This window comes from Oncorhynchus tshawytscha, linkage group LG26 (assembly GCF_018296145.1).
Source record: "Oncorhynchus tshawytscha isolate Ot180627B linkage group LG26, Otsh_v2.0, whole genome shotgun sequence".
Classification (NCBI taxonomy): Eukaryota; Metazoa; Chordata; class Actinopteri; order Salmoniformes; family Salmonidae; genus Oncorhynchus; species Oncorhynchus tshawytscha.
In genome coordinates this window covers 14,896-27,749 of record NC_056454.1, presented here as the reverse complement: position 1 = coordinate 27,749, position 12,854 = coordinate 14,896, and the positions used below count along the sequence as shown (strand labels likewise).

General features: G+C 43.3%; 1 protein-coding gene and 1 non-coding gene across 2 annotated transcripts; one reads left to right on the top strand and one right to left on the bottom strand.

Annotated features, from left to right (window-relative positions):
* Window positions 1-2,468: 2,468 nt before the first annotated feature.
* On the bottom strand, window positions 2,469-6,311 carry LOC121841026. Its single transcript, XM_042306927.1, has 6 exons — window positions 4,270-6,311; window positions 4,092-4,137; window positions 3,863-3,960; window positions 3,236-3,720; window positions 2,778-3,127; window positions 2,469-2,714 (listed from the first exon to the last, which is right to left on the bottom strand). Exons 1-6 carry the CDS (start codon window positions 4,377-4,379, stop codon window positions 2,469-2,471), a joined length of 1,335 nt encoding a protein of 444 aa, XP_042162861.1. The 5' UTR covers window positions 4,380-6,311.
* A 5,934-nt stretch (window positions 6,312-12,245) lies between these two features.
* Window positions 12,246-12,318, top strand: trnar-ucg. Its single transcript has one exon. It is a non-coding gene; the product is annotated as a tRNA-Arg (tRNA).
* The last annotated feature ends 536 nt before the right edge of the window (window positions 12,319-12,854 follow it).

Sequence of the window (12,854 nt, the reverse complement as noted above, 5' to 3'; positions counted from 1 at the left end):
TTGAGGGCGGTGCAGTTGCCATACCAGGCGGTGATACAGCCCGCCAGGATGCTCTCGATTGTGCATCTGTAGAAGTTTGTGAGTGCTTTTGGTGACAAGCCAAATTTCTTCAGCCTCCTGAGGTTGAAGAGGCGCTGCTGCGCCTTCCTCACGATGCTGTCTGTGTGAGTGGACCAATTCAGTTTGTCTGTGATGTGTATGCCCACTGTTGTGTCGTCCGCAAACTTGATGATTGAGTTGGGCGTGCATGGCCACGCAGTCGTGGGTGAACAGGGAGTACAGGGGGGCTCAGAACGCACCCTTGTGGGGCCCCAGTGTTGAGGATCAGCGGGGAGGAGATGTTGTTGCCTACCCTCACCACCTGGGGGCGGCCCGTCAGGAAGTCCAGTACCCAGTTGCACAGGGCGGGGTCGAGACCCAGGGTCTCGAGCTTGATGACGAGCTTGGAGGGTACTATGGTGTTGAATGCCGAGCTGTAGTCGATGAACAGCATTCTCACATAGGTATTCCTCTTGTCCAGATGGGTTAGGGCAGTGTGCAGTGTGGTTGAGATTGCATCGTCTGTGGACCTATTTGGGCGGTAAGCAAATTGGAGTGGGTCAAGGGTGTCAGGTAGGGTGGAGGTGATATGGTCCTTGACTAGTCTCTCAAAGCACTTCATGATGACGGATGTGAGTGCTACGGGGCGGTAGTCGTTTAGCTCAGTTACCTTAGCTTTCTTGGGAACAGGAACAATGGTGGCCCTCTTGAAGCATGTGGGAACAGCAGACTGGTATAGGGATTGGTTGAATATGTCCGTAAACACACCGGCCAGCTGGTCTGCGCATGCTCTGAGGGCGCGGCTGGGGATGCCGTCTGGGCCTGCAGCCTTGCGAGGGTTAACACGTTTAAATGTCTTACTCACTTCGGCTGCAGTGAAGGAGAGACCGCATGATTCCGTTGCAGGCCGTGTCAGTGGCACTGTATTGTCCTCAAAGCGGGCAAAAAAGTTATTTAGTCTGCCTGGGAGCAAGACATCCTGGTCCGTGACTGGGCTGGGTTTCTTCCTGTAGTCCGTGATTGACTGTAGACCCTGCCACATACCTCTTGTGTCTGAGCCGTTGAATTGAGATTCTACTTTGTCTCTGTACTGGCGCTTAGCTTGTTTGATAGCCTTGCGGAGGGAATAGCTGCACTGTTTGTATTCAGTCATGTTACCAGACACCTTGCCCTGATTAAAAGCAGTGGTTCGTGCCTTCAGTTTCACACGAATGCTGCCATCAATCCACGGTTTCTGGTTAGGGAATGTTTTAATCGTTGCTATGGGAACGACATCTTCAACGCACGTTCTAATGAACTCGCACACCGTATCAGCGTATTCGTCAATGTTGTTGTCTGACGCAATACGAAACATCTCCCAGTCCACGTGATGGAAGCAGTCTTGGAGTGTGGAGTCAGCTTGGTCGGACCAGCGTTGGACAGACCTCAGCGTGGGAGCTTCTTGTTTTAGTTTCTGTCTGTAGGCAGGGATCAACAAAATGGAGTCGTGGTCAGCTTTTCCGAAAGGGGGCGGGGCAGGGCCTTATATGCGTCGCGGAAGTTAGAGTAACAATGATCCAGGGTCTTTCCACCCCTGGTTGCGCAATCAATATGCTGATAAAATTTAGGGAGTCTTGTTTTCAGATTAGCCTTGTTAAAATCCCCAGCTACAATGAATGCAGCCTCCGGATAAATCGTTTCCAGTTTGCAGAGAGTTAAATAAAGTTCGTTCAGAGCCATCGATGTGTCTGCTTGGGGGGATATATACGGCTGTGATTATAATCGAAGAGAATTCTCTTGGTAGATAATGCGGTCTACATTTGATTGTGAGGAATTCTAAATCAGGTGAACAGAAGGATTTGAGTTCCTGTATGTTTCCTTCATCACACCATGTCACGTTGGCCATAAGGCATACGCCCCCGCCCGTCTTCTTACCAGAGAGATGTTTGTTTCTGTCGGCGCGATGCGTGGAGAAACCCGCTGGCTGCACCGCTTCGGATTGCGTCTCTCCAGTGAGCCATGTTTCCGTGAAGCAGAGAACGTTACAGTCTCTGATGTCCCTCTGGAATGCTACCCTTGCTCGGATTTCATCAACCTTGTTGTCAAGAGACTGGACATTGGCAAGAAGAATGCTGGGGAGTGGTGCACGATGTGCCCGTCTCCGGAGTCTGACCAGAAGACCGCTTCGTTTCCCTCTTTTTCTGAGTCGTTTTTTTTTTTTTTTTGGTCGCTGCATGTGATCCACTCGGTTACACTGGTTGTAAGGCAGAACTCAGGATCCGCATCGCGAAAAACATATTCTTGGTCGTACTGATGGTGAGTTGACGCTGATCTTATATTCAGTAGTTCTTGTCGGCTGTATGTAAAGAAACCTAAGATGACCTGGGGTACTAGTGTAAGAAATAACACGTAAAAAACAAAAAAGCACCTGTCAGAGTGCTCTCTGAGTGTTACTCACCTGCTTGGATGTCAGCTGGCAGAGTGGCGGAGACGGCCATCGTGAGAGTCCTTTCTTCAGGTGTGACGTCCACAACCTCCAAGAGGGAAGAGATGGGCTCTGCCTCTGTATTAGGGGTTATGTCCACAACATTCAGGTGGGAAGAACCTGGGTCTGCCTCTGTGTTACTGGTGATGTCCACAACATTCAGGTGCGAAGAAGCCGGATCTGCCTCTGTCTTACGGGTGATGTCCACAACCTCCAGTGGGAAGAAGCCTGATCTGCCTCTGTGTTAGTGGTGATGTCCTTGAACGTCCACAACCTCAGGTGGGAAGAAGCCGGGTCTGCCTCCATGGTGGGAAGAAGCTCTGTCCACAACATTCAGGTGGGAAGAAGCCGGATCTGCCTCTGTGTTACTGGTGATGTCCACAACCTCCAGGTGGGAAGAAGCCTGATCTCCCTCTGTGTTAGTGGTGATGTCCTCAACCTCCAGGTGGGAAGATGCTGGGTCTGCCTCTGTGTTAGTGGTGATGTCCCCAACCTCCAGGTGGGAAGATGCCGGGTCTGCCTCTGTCTTACGGGTGATGTCCACAACCTCCAGGTGGAAAGAAGCCTGATATGCCTCTGTGTTAGGGGTGATGTCTACAACCTCGAAGTGGGAAGAAGCCGGGTCTGTGTTATGGGTGACAACAACAATCCTGATGAGCTCTACTACTACAAGGAACCAAGATGTCATCAGAACAGGCATCTGTCAGAGTGCTCTCTATCAGTGCTACTCACCTGCTTGGATGTCAGCTGGTAGTGTGGTGGAAGCGGCCACCGCGAGGACAGGGGGGACTGGTAGGGTGGCTGCAGGGGGCTGGAAGCAGCTCTGCACCTCGTCCGCCACAAAGGCACAAACAGAGCTCGTATAAAAAGGGCTCTGCAGGTCATCGGTGGAGAAGGACTGACTGATTCTCCCGAGGATCGACCACACAGAGTCAAAAGCAGCAGCCCGGGAGAAAGGGATGTGAGGGGAAGGGTCCTTTAACATGCAGGAGAGCTTCTCCACTACGGCCGCCACCATGCCCACGGCCATCCCACCTATTAGGATTGGGTGCTCTGAATGGCCTTCCTCTGGCTGAAGCCACAGGGCCAGGAGGAGCCTGGGCACCACCTCCACCACCACCTGAGATGGGCTGAGCAGGTTGCTACTGGGCTCTTTGGACTGCTCGCCCAGAATGCTCCTCACAGCTCTCTCCACGATGCTGTGGACCTTAGGATCGCTGAAATCAACAAAAAGGAGAAGACAACGCTAAACGATGTGCAATGTGCTCACAGAGAACACTGTCTTAGTCTGTTTCTGCGTAGTTCCAGATGTGTAGATAAATGGATCAAGTCATATGCAGGGCAGTACATGGAACTCACATGTCAGCTGGCGAGGTGGGGTGCATGGAGCGGCGGAGCTTGCAGAAAGCCTTGTGCTCTATGTTCATCATTTTTAGGCAAGTGTTTACTTCCCAGGCCTGCAGTATGAAACAGGAAGTCCCATTAGTGTAATTTCACAACAGATCTATTCTGCTGTGCTAACTCGTTGTTGAAAGGCTAGTAAAGAGCTCACTAACTTGTAGTATGTCTCTAACTCTCATTCTCTTACCAGCCGAGCGAGGTCGTTTCCCTCCTCCAGGGTTTCCTTCCACACCCTTCAAATAAAACACAGAGCAATTCAACTTTCCTGGCTTCTGATTTTTCTGTTGTTTATTTTACCCACATCTCCTGGAGTGCTGCTGGTGGCAGGGAATGGCAGTGAAGGTGAGTGCTGACGTGGTACTCACCTCTCCCTAAGGGATTTTTTGCCCTGAGACACCAGCCAGTTGCTCATGTGCTCCGTGGTGACATGGGGCGGGACCTGGCCTTGACTCTGGAGCAGGAGATAGTGGACCATGAGCTTCTTCTGCAAGATGAGGTAAGGTGTGAGACCGTGCCACGAAATACCATATCATGTGCTTTCAGAAGGGCCTCTCGCAACATTTCACAACTGCTCATGCCTCACAATTTGCAAGTGATATTAAGAACTCTTATGACCACCTTCTCTAAACTGTCTTGAAATACAACTCTCTTTCTGTTGTTTATGTTTTTGTGGGATGAATCTTACCTGTTTATTGTAATATGTTTCCTCCCAGCAGGCCTGCAGAGTCTGAAAATAAAGACTGCTTCTACAGAATTCCTTTGAAGATCATGAAAATAATGATGCTTTGTTATGCACATTATGCACAGGCATTTACAGTATGCTAAAATGAATTTCTCCTAAGATTACCTTTGTGGGACCATAAGTGAACTCCGGAATGCACCAAACCCTATCCATGGTAAGATGAGGAAGAAATGCAATGCTATAGATATACGGGATGCTCTAGAGATAACAGGAATGACTTAAAGTCGCGAATGATCAATGACTGGAGTCGTCCAATATGCTGCACTTAGAATTGAGTTGTAGGGATGTTTGGCGCAAAATAGAATGTTTACATTCTATTGCCATGGAGAAATGGAATGTGTAGAACCTGTATAAATGGGTATGCTTCTTTGTCTTTATTTCGTGAAAGATTAAACTCTTTATTATGTCATAATGTGTATATGAGGATGTAGGAGCCCATCCCGATTCATGACGCGATTATCGGGGTGCATGTTGTTTAGACCAACTAATCCAGCCTTGGTTTACAAGTTAAATACATTGTTTATATATGCCATGTAGCGTGGTTCGTTCTGCATTGTGTACTTTTAATTAGGACGCTGCCACAACTGGAGGTCTGCTAGTTGAATTATTTTTTATTTGCCCTGCACACGAAGAGACAACACACATTATGTTAACCCTTGGCGCAGTCCTAGCTCTCAGGCACCTGCGCAAGCACATGGACACTCACTCAAACACTGTCCCAAGTACTCACAAGTTACAATAGATACCCTAGTTAGCGAGCTTTGTGAACCTTGATAACATACATCTTTATATTATCCACATTGTAACAAATTTATGGTGCATAACAGTACATTGTGTAACATTACCACGGTTTTATATTGAACAATTTCGGAGCCAAGGACAACATACCTTGCAAGCCGAAGGTCAGGCAAAAGAGAACAATAAGGGGGTATGGAAATACAGATAACCTGCGATGGACCAAACCAAAATATACAATCACATGTATGTACAATATTGATATGAAAAAGTGTTTTTACACCAAAGAAAAACATTAGCTATGCAGCTGTAATTCAATTAAAAAAATACACTGAATTATTATTATTATCAAATTATTAACATCCCCTCTTGACCTGGCCTATTTGAATTGGTCCTTGTGTGCAATTTGGTGCATAATCTAGGGGAACAACATCACACTGCTCCACCTATACAAATCTATCGACCACATCCATTTAAAGCAATGATTGTCAATTGAAAATGTGGTTGTTGTGTTATCCTGTTATCCTCTTAAGCACATTATTACAATATTTCCAAGCTCTGAATTGACACAAGGAACACCTTTGCAAAGATATTCGGTTAAAAATAAGAGTATGAATGACAATAAACGTATGATTTGGATTGTATGCATAATAGTGTAGTAAACAGTATCGCTCAGCGTGGGAACTTTTGGTGTTTGGAAAGTATCCGTTATAAGTCTCCATGACACGTATCACTTCGTTGTCTTGTTGGTAATAGTAAAAATGCATGACAGTCCGCATTGTAATGATCTAACAGGTGTTTTTCATGTTGTTTCTCACATTAAACAGACATTTGAGATCGGAATTGCTTACAGTTGTACCTACGACCTCAACACCCAATCTACTCACACGCGCAAATACTCACATTCAGACTCATACATACAGCTGTCCTCCCCTTACATTCTTTGGTCTCTTTTTTTTTTTTTACATTTGTCAGAGAAAATGACCATTTTGTGTATATTGCACCTTGCACTGACTTTACTGAACTCTGGAGAAAACGAACATTGCTGCTGGGTGAGGACATCTGACAATGTGCTCTCCCGACCATTAGACATTTTGTCTGCAGGAACTCGCTCTTTTTCACTCGGTCCACTCGTCCAAGTGCCGATGTATTTGTGGCATGGTGTGAACAGTACGAATTTGTGTCACTACCAAGGTCTAATGGTTTTAAATGACTGTTTTGTATTGTCTGGAAACTCACTTGTAGAATTCGCTTGCGGTAGGTCTCTTAAAAAAGAGAAGCCGTACAATGTTATTAAACCGAGGTGCCTAGTTATTCTTCTTTTGTTGATATCAGGTAACGTGCAACCTAACCCTGGCCCTGATATACAATGTCTCCAAACCCCCTCTGATTTTAAATCAAGATCTGGTTTTGGTATTTTTCATTTAAATGTACGCAGTCAAAAATTGAAGGGGTTAGGATTTGGGCTAAATCAACTGATGCTGATGTAATTGTGTTTTCTGAAACCTGGCTCAGCAAGTCTGTTTTTGTGGTTACAATGTTTATCGCACTGATCGTTTTAAGAAAGGTGGGGGTGTGGCTATATATGTAAAAACTAAAATTCCCTGTAAGTGTGGCAAAGTCTGAAACTAGATGTAAACAGTTGGAATTTCTTGCTTTGAATATTGACGTTTCAAAGGGTCTCTCTATAACTCTCTATAACTGTGATTGGCTGTTATAGACCCCCCTGTGTTCTCGATGATGCATTTTCTTCTTTGACACACCTTATGTCTAAACTTCTAAATTACAGTGAAATGATCTTGATTGGTGATCTCAACTGGTGTTGGTTAAAGCCGGTGTCTGATGATTTAAAAAATGTTTTGTAATTCTATGAATCTTACCCAGTTGATTAACTCACCCACTCACCCAAATCTTAAATGCCCAGATCAATCTACCCTGACTGATTTGATATTGACAAATGTTCCACATGCAGTGCCTTGTGAAAGTATTCGGCCCCCTTGAACTTTGCGACCTTTTGCCACATTTCAGGCTTCAAACATAAAGATATAAAACTGTATTTTTTTGTGAAGAATCAACAACAAGTGGGACACAATCATGAAGTGGAACGACATTTATTGGATATTTCAAACTTTTTAACAAATCAAAAACTGAAAAATTGGGTGTGCAAAATTATTCAGCCCCCTTAAGTTAATACTTTGTAGCGCCACCTTTTGCTGCGATTACAGCTGTAAGTCGCTTGGGGTATGTCTCTATCAGTTTTGCACATCGAGAGACTGAAATGTTTTCCCATTCCTCCTTGCAAAACAGCTCGAGCTCAGTGAGGTTGGATGGAGAGCATTTGTGAACAGCAGTTTTCAGTTCTTTCCACAGATTCTCGATTGGATTCAGGTCTGGACTTTGACTTGGCCATTCTAACACCTGGATATGTTTATTTTTTAACCATTCCATTGTAGATTTTGCTTTATGTTTTGGATCATTGTCTTGTTGGAAGACAAATCTCCGTCCCAGTCTCAGGTCTTTTGCAGACTCCATCAGGTTTTCTTCCAGAATGGTCCTGTATTTGGCTCAATCCATCTTCCCATCAATTTTAACCATCTTCCCTGTCCCTGCTGAAGAAAAGCAGGCCCAAACCATGATGCTGCCACCACCATGTTTGACAGTGGGGATGGTGTGTTCAGGGTGATGAGCTGTGTTGCTTTTACGCCAAACATAACGTTTTGCATTGTTGCCAAAAAGTTCAATTTTGGTTTCATCTGACCAGAGCACCTTCTTCCACATGTTTGGTGTGTCTCCCAGGTGGCTTGTGGCAAACTTTAAACAACACTTTTTATGGATATCTTTAAGAAATGGCTTTCTTCTTGCCACTCTTCCATAAAAGCCAGATTTGTGCAATATACGACTGATTGTTGTCCTATGGACAGAGTCTCCCACCTCAGCTGTAGATCTCTGCAGTTCATCCAGAGTGATCATGGGCCTCTTGGCTGCATCTCTGATCAGTCTTCTCCTTGTATGAGCTGAAAGTTTAGAGGGACGGCCAGGTCTTGGTAGATTTGCAGTGGTCTGATACTCCTTCCATTTCAATATTATCGCTTGCACAGTGCTCCTTGGGATGTTTAAAGCTTGGGAAATCTTTTTGTATCCAAATCCGGCTTTAAACTTCTTCACAACAGTATCTCGGACCTGCCTGGTGTGTTCCTTGTTCTTCATGATGCTCTCTGCGCTTTTAACGGACCTCTGAGACCATCACAGTGCAGGTGCATTTATACGGAGACTTGATTACACACAGGTGGATTGTATTTATCATCATTAGTCATTTAGGTCAACATTGGATCATTCAGAGATCCTCACTGAACTTCTGGAGAGAGTTTGCTGCACTGAAAGTAAAGGGGCTGAATAATTTTGCACGCCCAATTTTTCAGTTTTTGATTTGTTAAAAAAGTTTGAAATATCCAATAAATGTCGTTCCACTTCATGATTGTGTCCCACTTGTTGTTGATTCTTCACAAAAAAATACAGTTTTATATCTTTATGTTTGAAGCCTGAAATGTGGCAAAAGGTCGCAAAGTTCAAGGGGGCCGAATACTTTCGCAAGGCACTGTAAATATTCTGCGGTTGGTGTTTTTTGTAATGATTTAAGTGACCATTGTGCTGTTGTTGCTGTTAGAAATACTAAGGTTCCTAAAACAAACCCACATTTTATTCGTAAGAGAAATTTGAAATTGAGTGTAAATGTGGTTGTTTAATTTCATTAGCTCAGCTAATTTGAACATGTTTGCAATTTCCTAAATAAGGCATTGGTCTTGCTTTGAAAAGCTTGGACAATGTTGTTCAACTTTAATAATCTAAGACTGCAAGGCCTGAGAAATATTGTGTCTGATTCTGCATCGCAAGATTGAGGAAAAGGTCTTTTCTTACTTGTTAAAATATCACTAGCTTTCCTCATTCGGACAGGTTCACAATTTTGATGTCTGTTGTTGCTAAGCAACGTCTGTTTGATGTCATATCGGAGAATATGGAGTAGAAGGTGTTGCCTCGTGGATAAGGTGTCTGACTTTGAAACAGAAAATTGAGGTTTTGAAGCATTTTCGTGGTCGTTTAATTTCATTAAATCAGCTAATATGGACATGTTTGCAATTTCCTGAAATAAGGCATTGTTCTTGTTGCTTTGAAAAGCTAGGACATTGTTATTCATCTTTAATAATCTAATATTGCAAGGCCTGAGAATTATTGTGTCTGATTCTGCATCGCAAGATTGAGGGAAAAGGTCTCTTCTTACTTGTTAAATATCACTAGCTTTCCTCATTCGGACAGGTTCACAACTTTGATGTCTGTTGTTGCATAACAAAGTCTGTATGATGTCATGTATAGGGTCGTTTGGAAGGAGTCTCATTAAATCAGAAATTGAGGTTTTAGTCCCTTTGTTTGTTTAATTTCCCTCAAATAAGGCATTTTTCTTGTTGCTTTGAAAAGCTTGGACATTGTTGTTCAACTTTAATAATCTAAGACTGCATGGCCTGAGAATTATTGTGTCTGATTCTGCATCGCAAGATTGAGGGAAAAGGTCTCTTCTTACTTGTTAAATATCACTAGCTTTCCTCATTCGGACAGGTTCACAACTTTGATGTCTGTTGTTGCATAGCAAAGTCTGTTTGAGTCAATATCCAGTATTTATGCTGCAGGTGGCCTAATGGATGTCTGACTTCGAAATCAGGTGGATTGAGGGTTTTGAGTTATTTCTGGTTGTTTAATTTCATTAAATCAGCTAATATTGAACATGTTTGCAATTTCCGAGAAATAAGGCATTGTTCTTGTTGCTTTGAACCTGAGCTAGGACATGTTATTCAACTTTAATAATCTAAGACTGCAAGGCCTGAGAATTATTGTGGCAACTGTTCTGCATCGCAAGATTGAAGGAAAGAGTATCTTTGTACTTTTGAAAAATCACTAGCTTTCCTCATTTGGACAGGTTCACAATTTTGACTGTTGTTGGCATATGTCAGTACTGTCTTTTATGATGATTCATTAGCTCAGCTAATTTGAACATGTTTGCAAGATGCTCTCTCTAATTCTGTCTTTTTCTCTCTCTCTCGGAGGACCTGAGCCCTAGGACCATGCCCCAGGACTACCTGACATGATGATTGCTGTCCCCAGTCCATCTGACCGTGCTGCTGCTGTTTAATTTCATTGCTCAGCTAATTATGAACATGTTGGTCAATTTATGAACATTTAAGGCATCTTGGCCATTGTTGTTCTGTTAATAATCTAAGACGGCAAGGCCTGAGAATTATTGTGTCTGATTCTGCATAGCAAGATTGAAGGAAAAGGTTTCTTCCTAGGTTTTAAATATCTACTAGTTTTTCCTCATTTGGACAGGTTCACACCTTTGATGTCTGTTTGGGGTTTTAGGCTGGGTTTCTGTACAGCATTTGAGATATCAGGATGTACGAAGGGCTGCCTATGGATAATTTGATTCAAATCAGATTGAGGTATGATGTCAAATAGTGGTTGTTTAATTTCATTGGCTCAGCTAATTTGAACATGTTTGCAATTTCCCTAACTAAGGCATTGGTCTTGTTGCTTGGACAGGTTCACTTTAATAATCTAATATTGCAAGGCCTGAGAATTATTGTGTCTGAATCTGCATCGCAAGATTGAAGGAAAGAGTATCTTTGTACTTGTTGAAAAAATTACTAGCTTTCCTCATTCGGACAGGTTCACAATTTTGATGTCTACTGTTGCATAGCAAAGTCTGTCTCAGCCTCCAGTATTTATGTCAGTAGTTTATGTGTCGGGGGCTAGGGTCAGTTTGTTATATCTGGATACTTCTCCAGTCCTATTCTGTCCTGTGTGAATCAGAAGATTGAGGTTTTAAGTCTCCTTCTCTCTTTCTTTAATTTCATTAGCCCTAATTTGAACATGCCCTAAATAAGGCATTGGTCCTGACATGATGACTCCTTAATGTCCCCAGTCAAGGCCTGAGAATTATTGCTGCTGCTCCAGTTTCAACTGTTCTGCCTTATTATTATACGACCATGCTGGTCATTTATGAACATTTGAACATCTTGGCCATGTTCTGTTATAATCTCCACCTGGCACAGCCAGAAGAGGACTGGCCACCCCACATATGCTCTCTCTAATTCTCTCTTTTTCTCTCTCTCTCGGAGGACCTGAGCCCTAGGACCATGCCCCAGGACTACCTGACATGATGACTCCTTGCTGTCCCCAGTCCATCTGACCGTGCTGCTGCTCCAGTTTCAACTGTTCTGCCTTTTATTATAAGACCATGCTGGTCATTTTGAACATTTGAACATCTTGGCCATGTTCTGTTATAATCTCCACCCGGCACAGCCAGAAGAGGTCTGATTCCCACATAGCAAGGTTGAGGGAAAAGGTTTCTTCCTAGGTTTTGGCCTTTCTAGGGAGTTTTTCCGAGCCACCGTGCTTCTACACCTGCATTGCTTGCTGTTTGGGGTTTTAGGCTGGGTTTCTGTACAGCACTTTGAGATATCAGCTGATGTACGAAGGGCTATATAAATAAATTTGATTTGATTTGATTTGTATGATGTCAAATAGGGTCGTTTAATTTCATTAGCTCAGCTAATTCGTACATGTTTGCAATTTCCCTAAATAAGGCATTGGTCTTGTTGCTTTGAAAAGCTTGGACATTGTTGTTCAACTTTAATAATCTAAGACTGCAAGGCCTGAGAATTATTGTGTCTGAATCTGCATCGCAAGATTGAAGGAAAGAGTATCTTTGTACTTGTTAAAAATCACTAGCTTTCCTCATTCGGACAGGTTCACAATTTTGATGTCTATTGTTGCATAGCAAAGTCTGTATGATGTCAAATAGGGATGTATCACATAGACTGCGTGGCCTAATGGATAAGGCGTCTGACTTCGAATCAGAAGATTGAGGGTTCGAGTCCCTTCGTGGTTGTTTAATTTCATTAGCTCAGCTAATTTGAACATGTTTGCAATTTCCCTAAATAAGGCATTGGTCTTGTTGCTTTGAAAAGCTTGGACATTGTTGTTCAACTTTAATAATCTAAGACTGCAAGGCCTGAGAATTATTGTGTCTGATTCTGCATCGCAAGATTGAGGGAAAAGGTCTCTTCTTACTTGTTAAATATCACTAGCTTTCCTCATTCGGACAGGTTCACAACTTTGATGTCTACTGTTGCATAGCAAAGTCTGTATGATGTCAAATAGGGTCGTTTTATTTCATTAAATTTCGTGGATAAGGCTTGTTGCTTTGAAAAATTTCATTAGCTCAGCTAATTTGAACATGTTTGCAATTTCCCGAAATAAGGCATTGGTCTTGTTGCTTTGAAAAGCTTGGACATTGTTGTTCAACTTTAATAATCTAAGACTGAAAGGCCTGAGAAATATTGTGTCTGATTCGGCATCGCAAGATTGCGGGACATAGTCTTTTCGTACTTGTAAAATATCACTAGCTTTGCTCATTCGGATAGG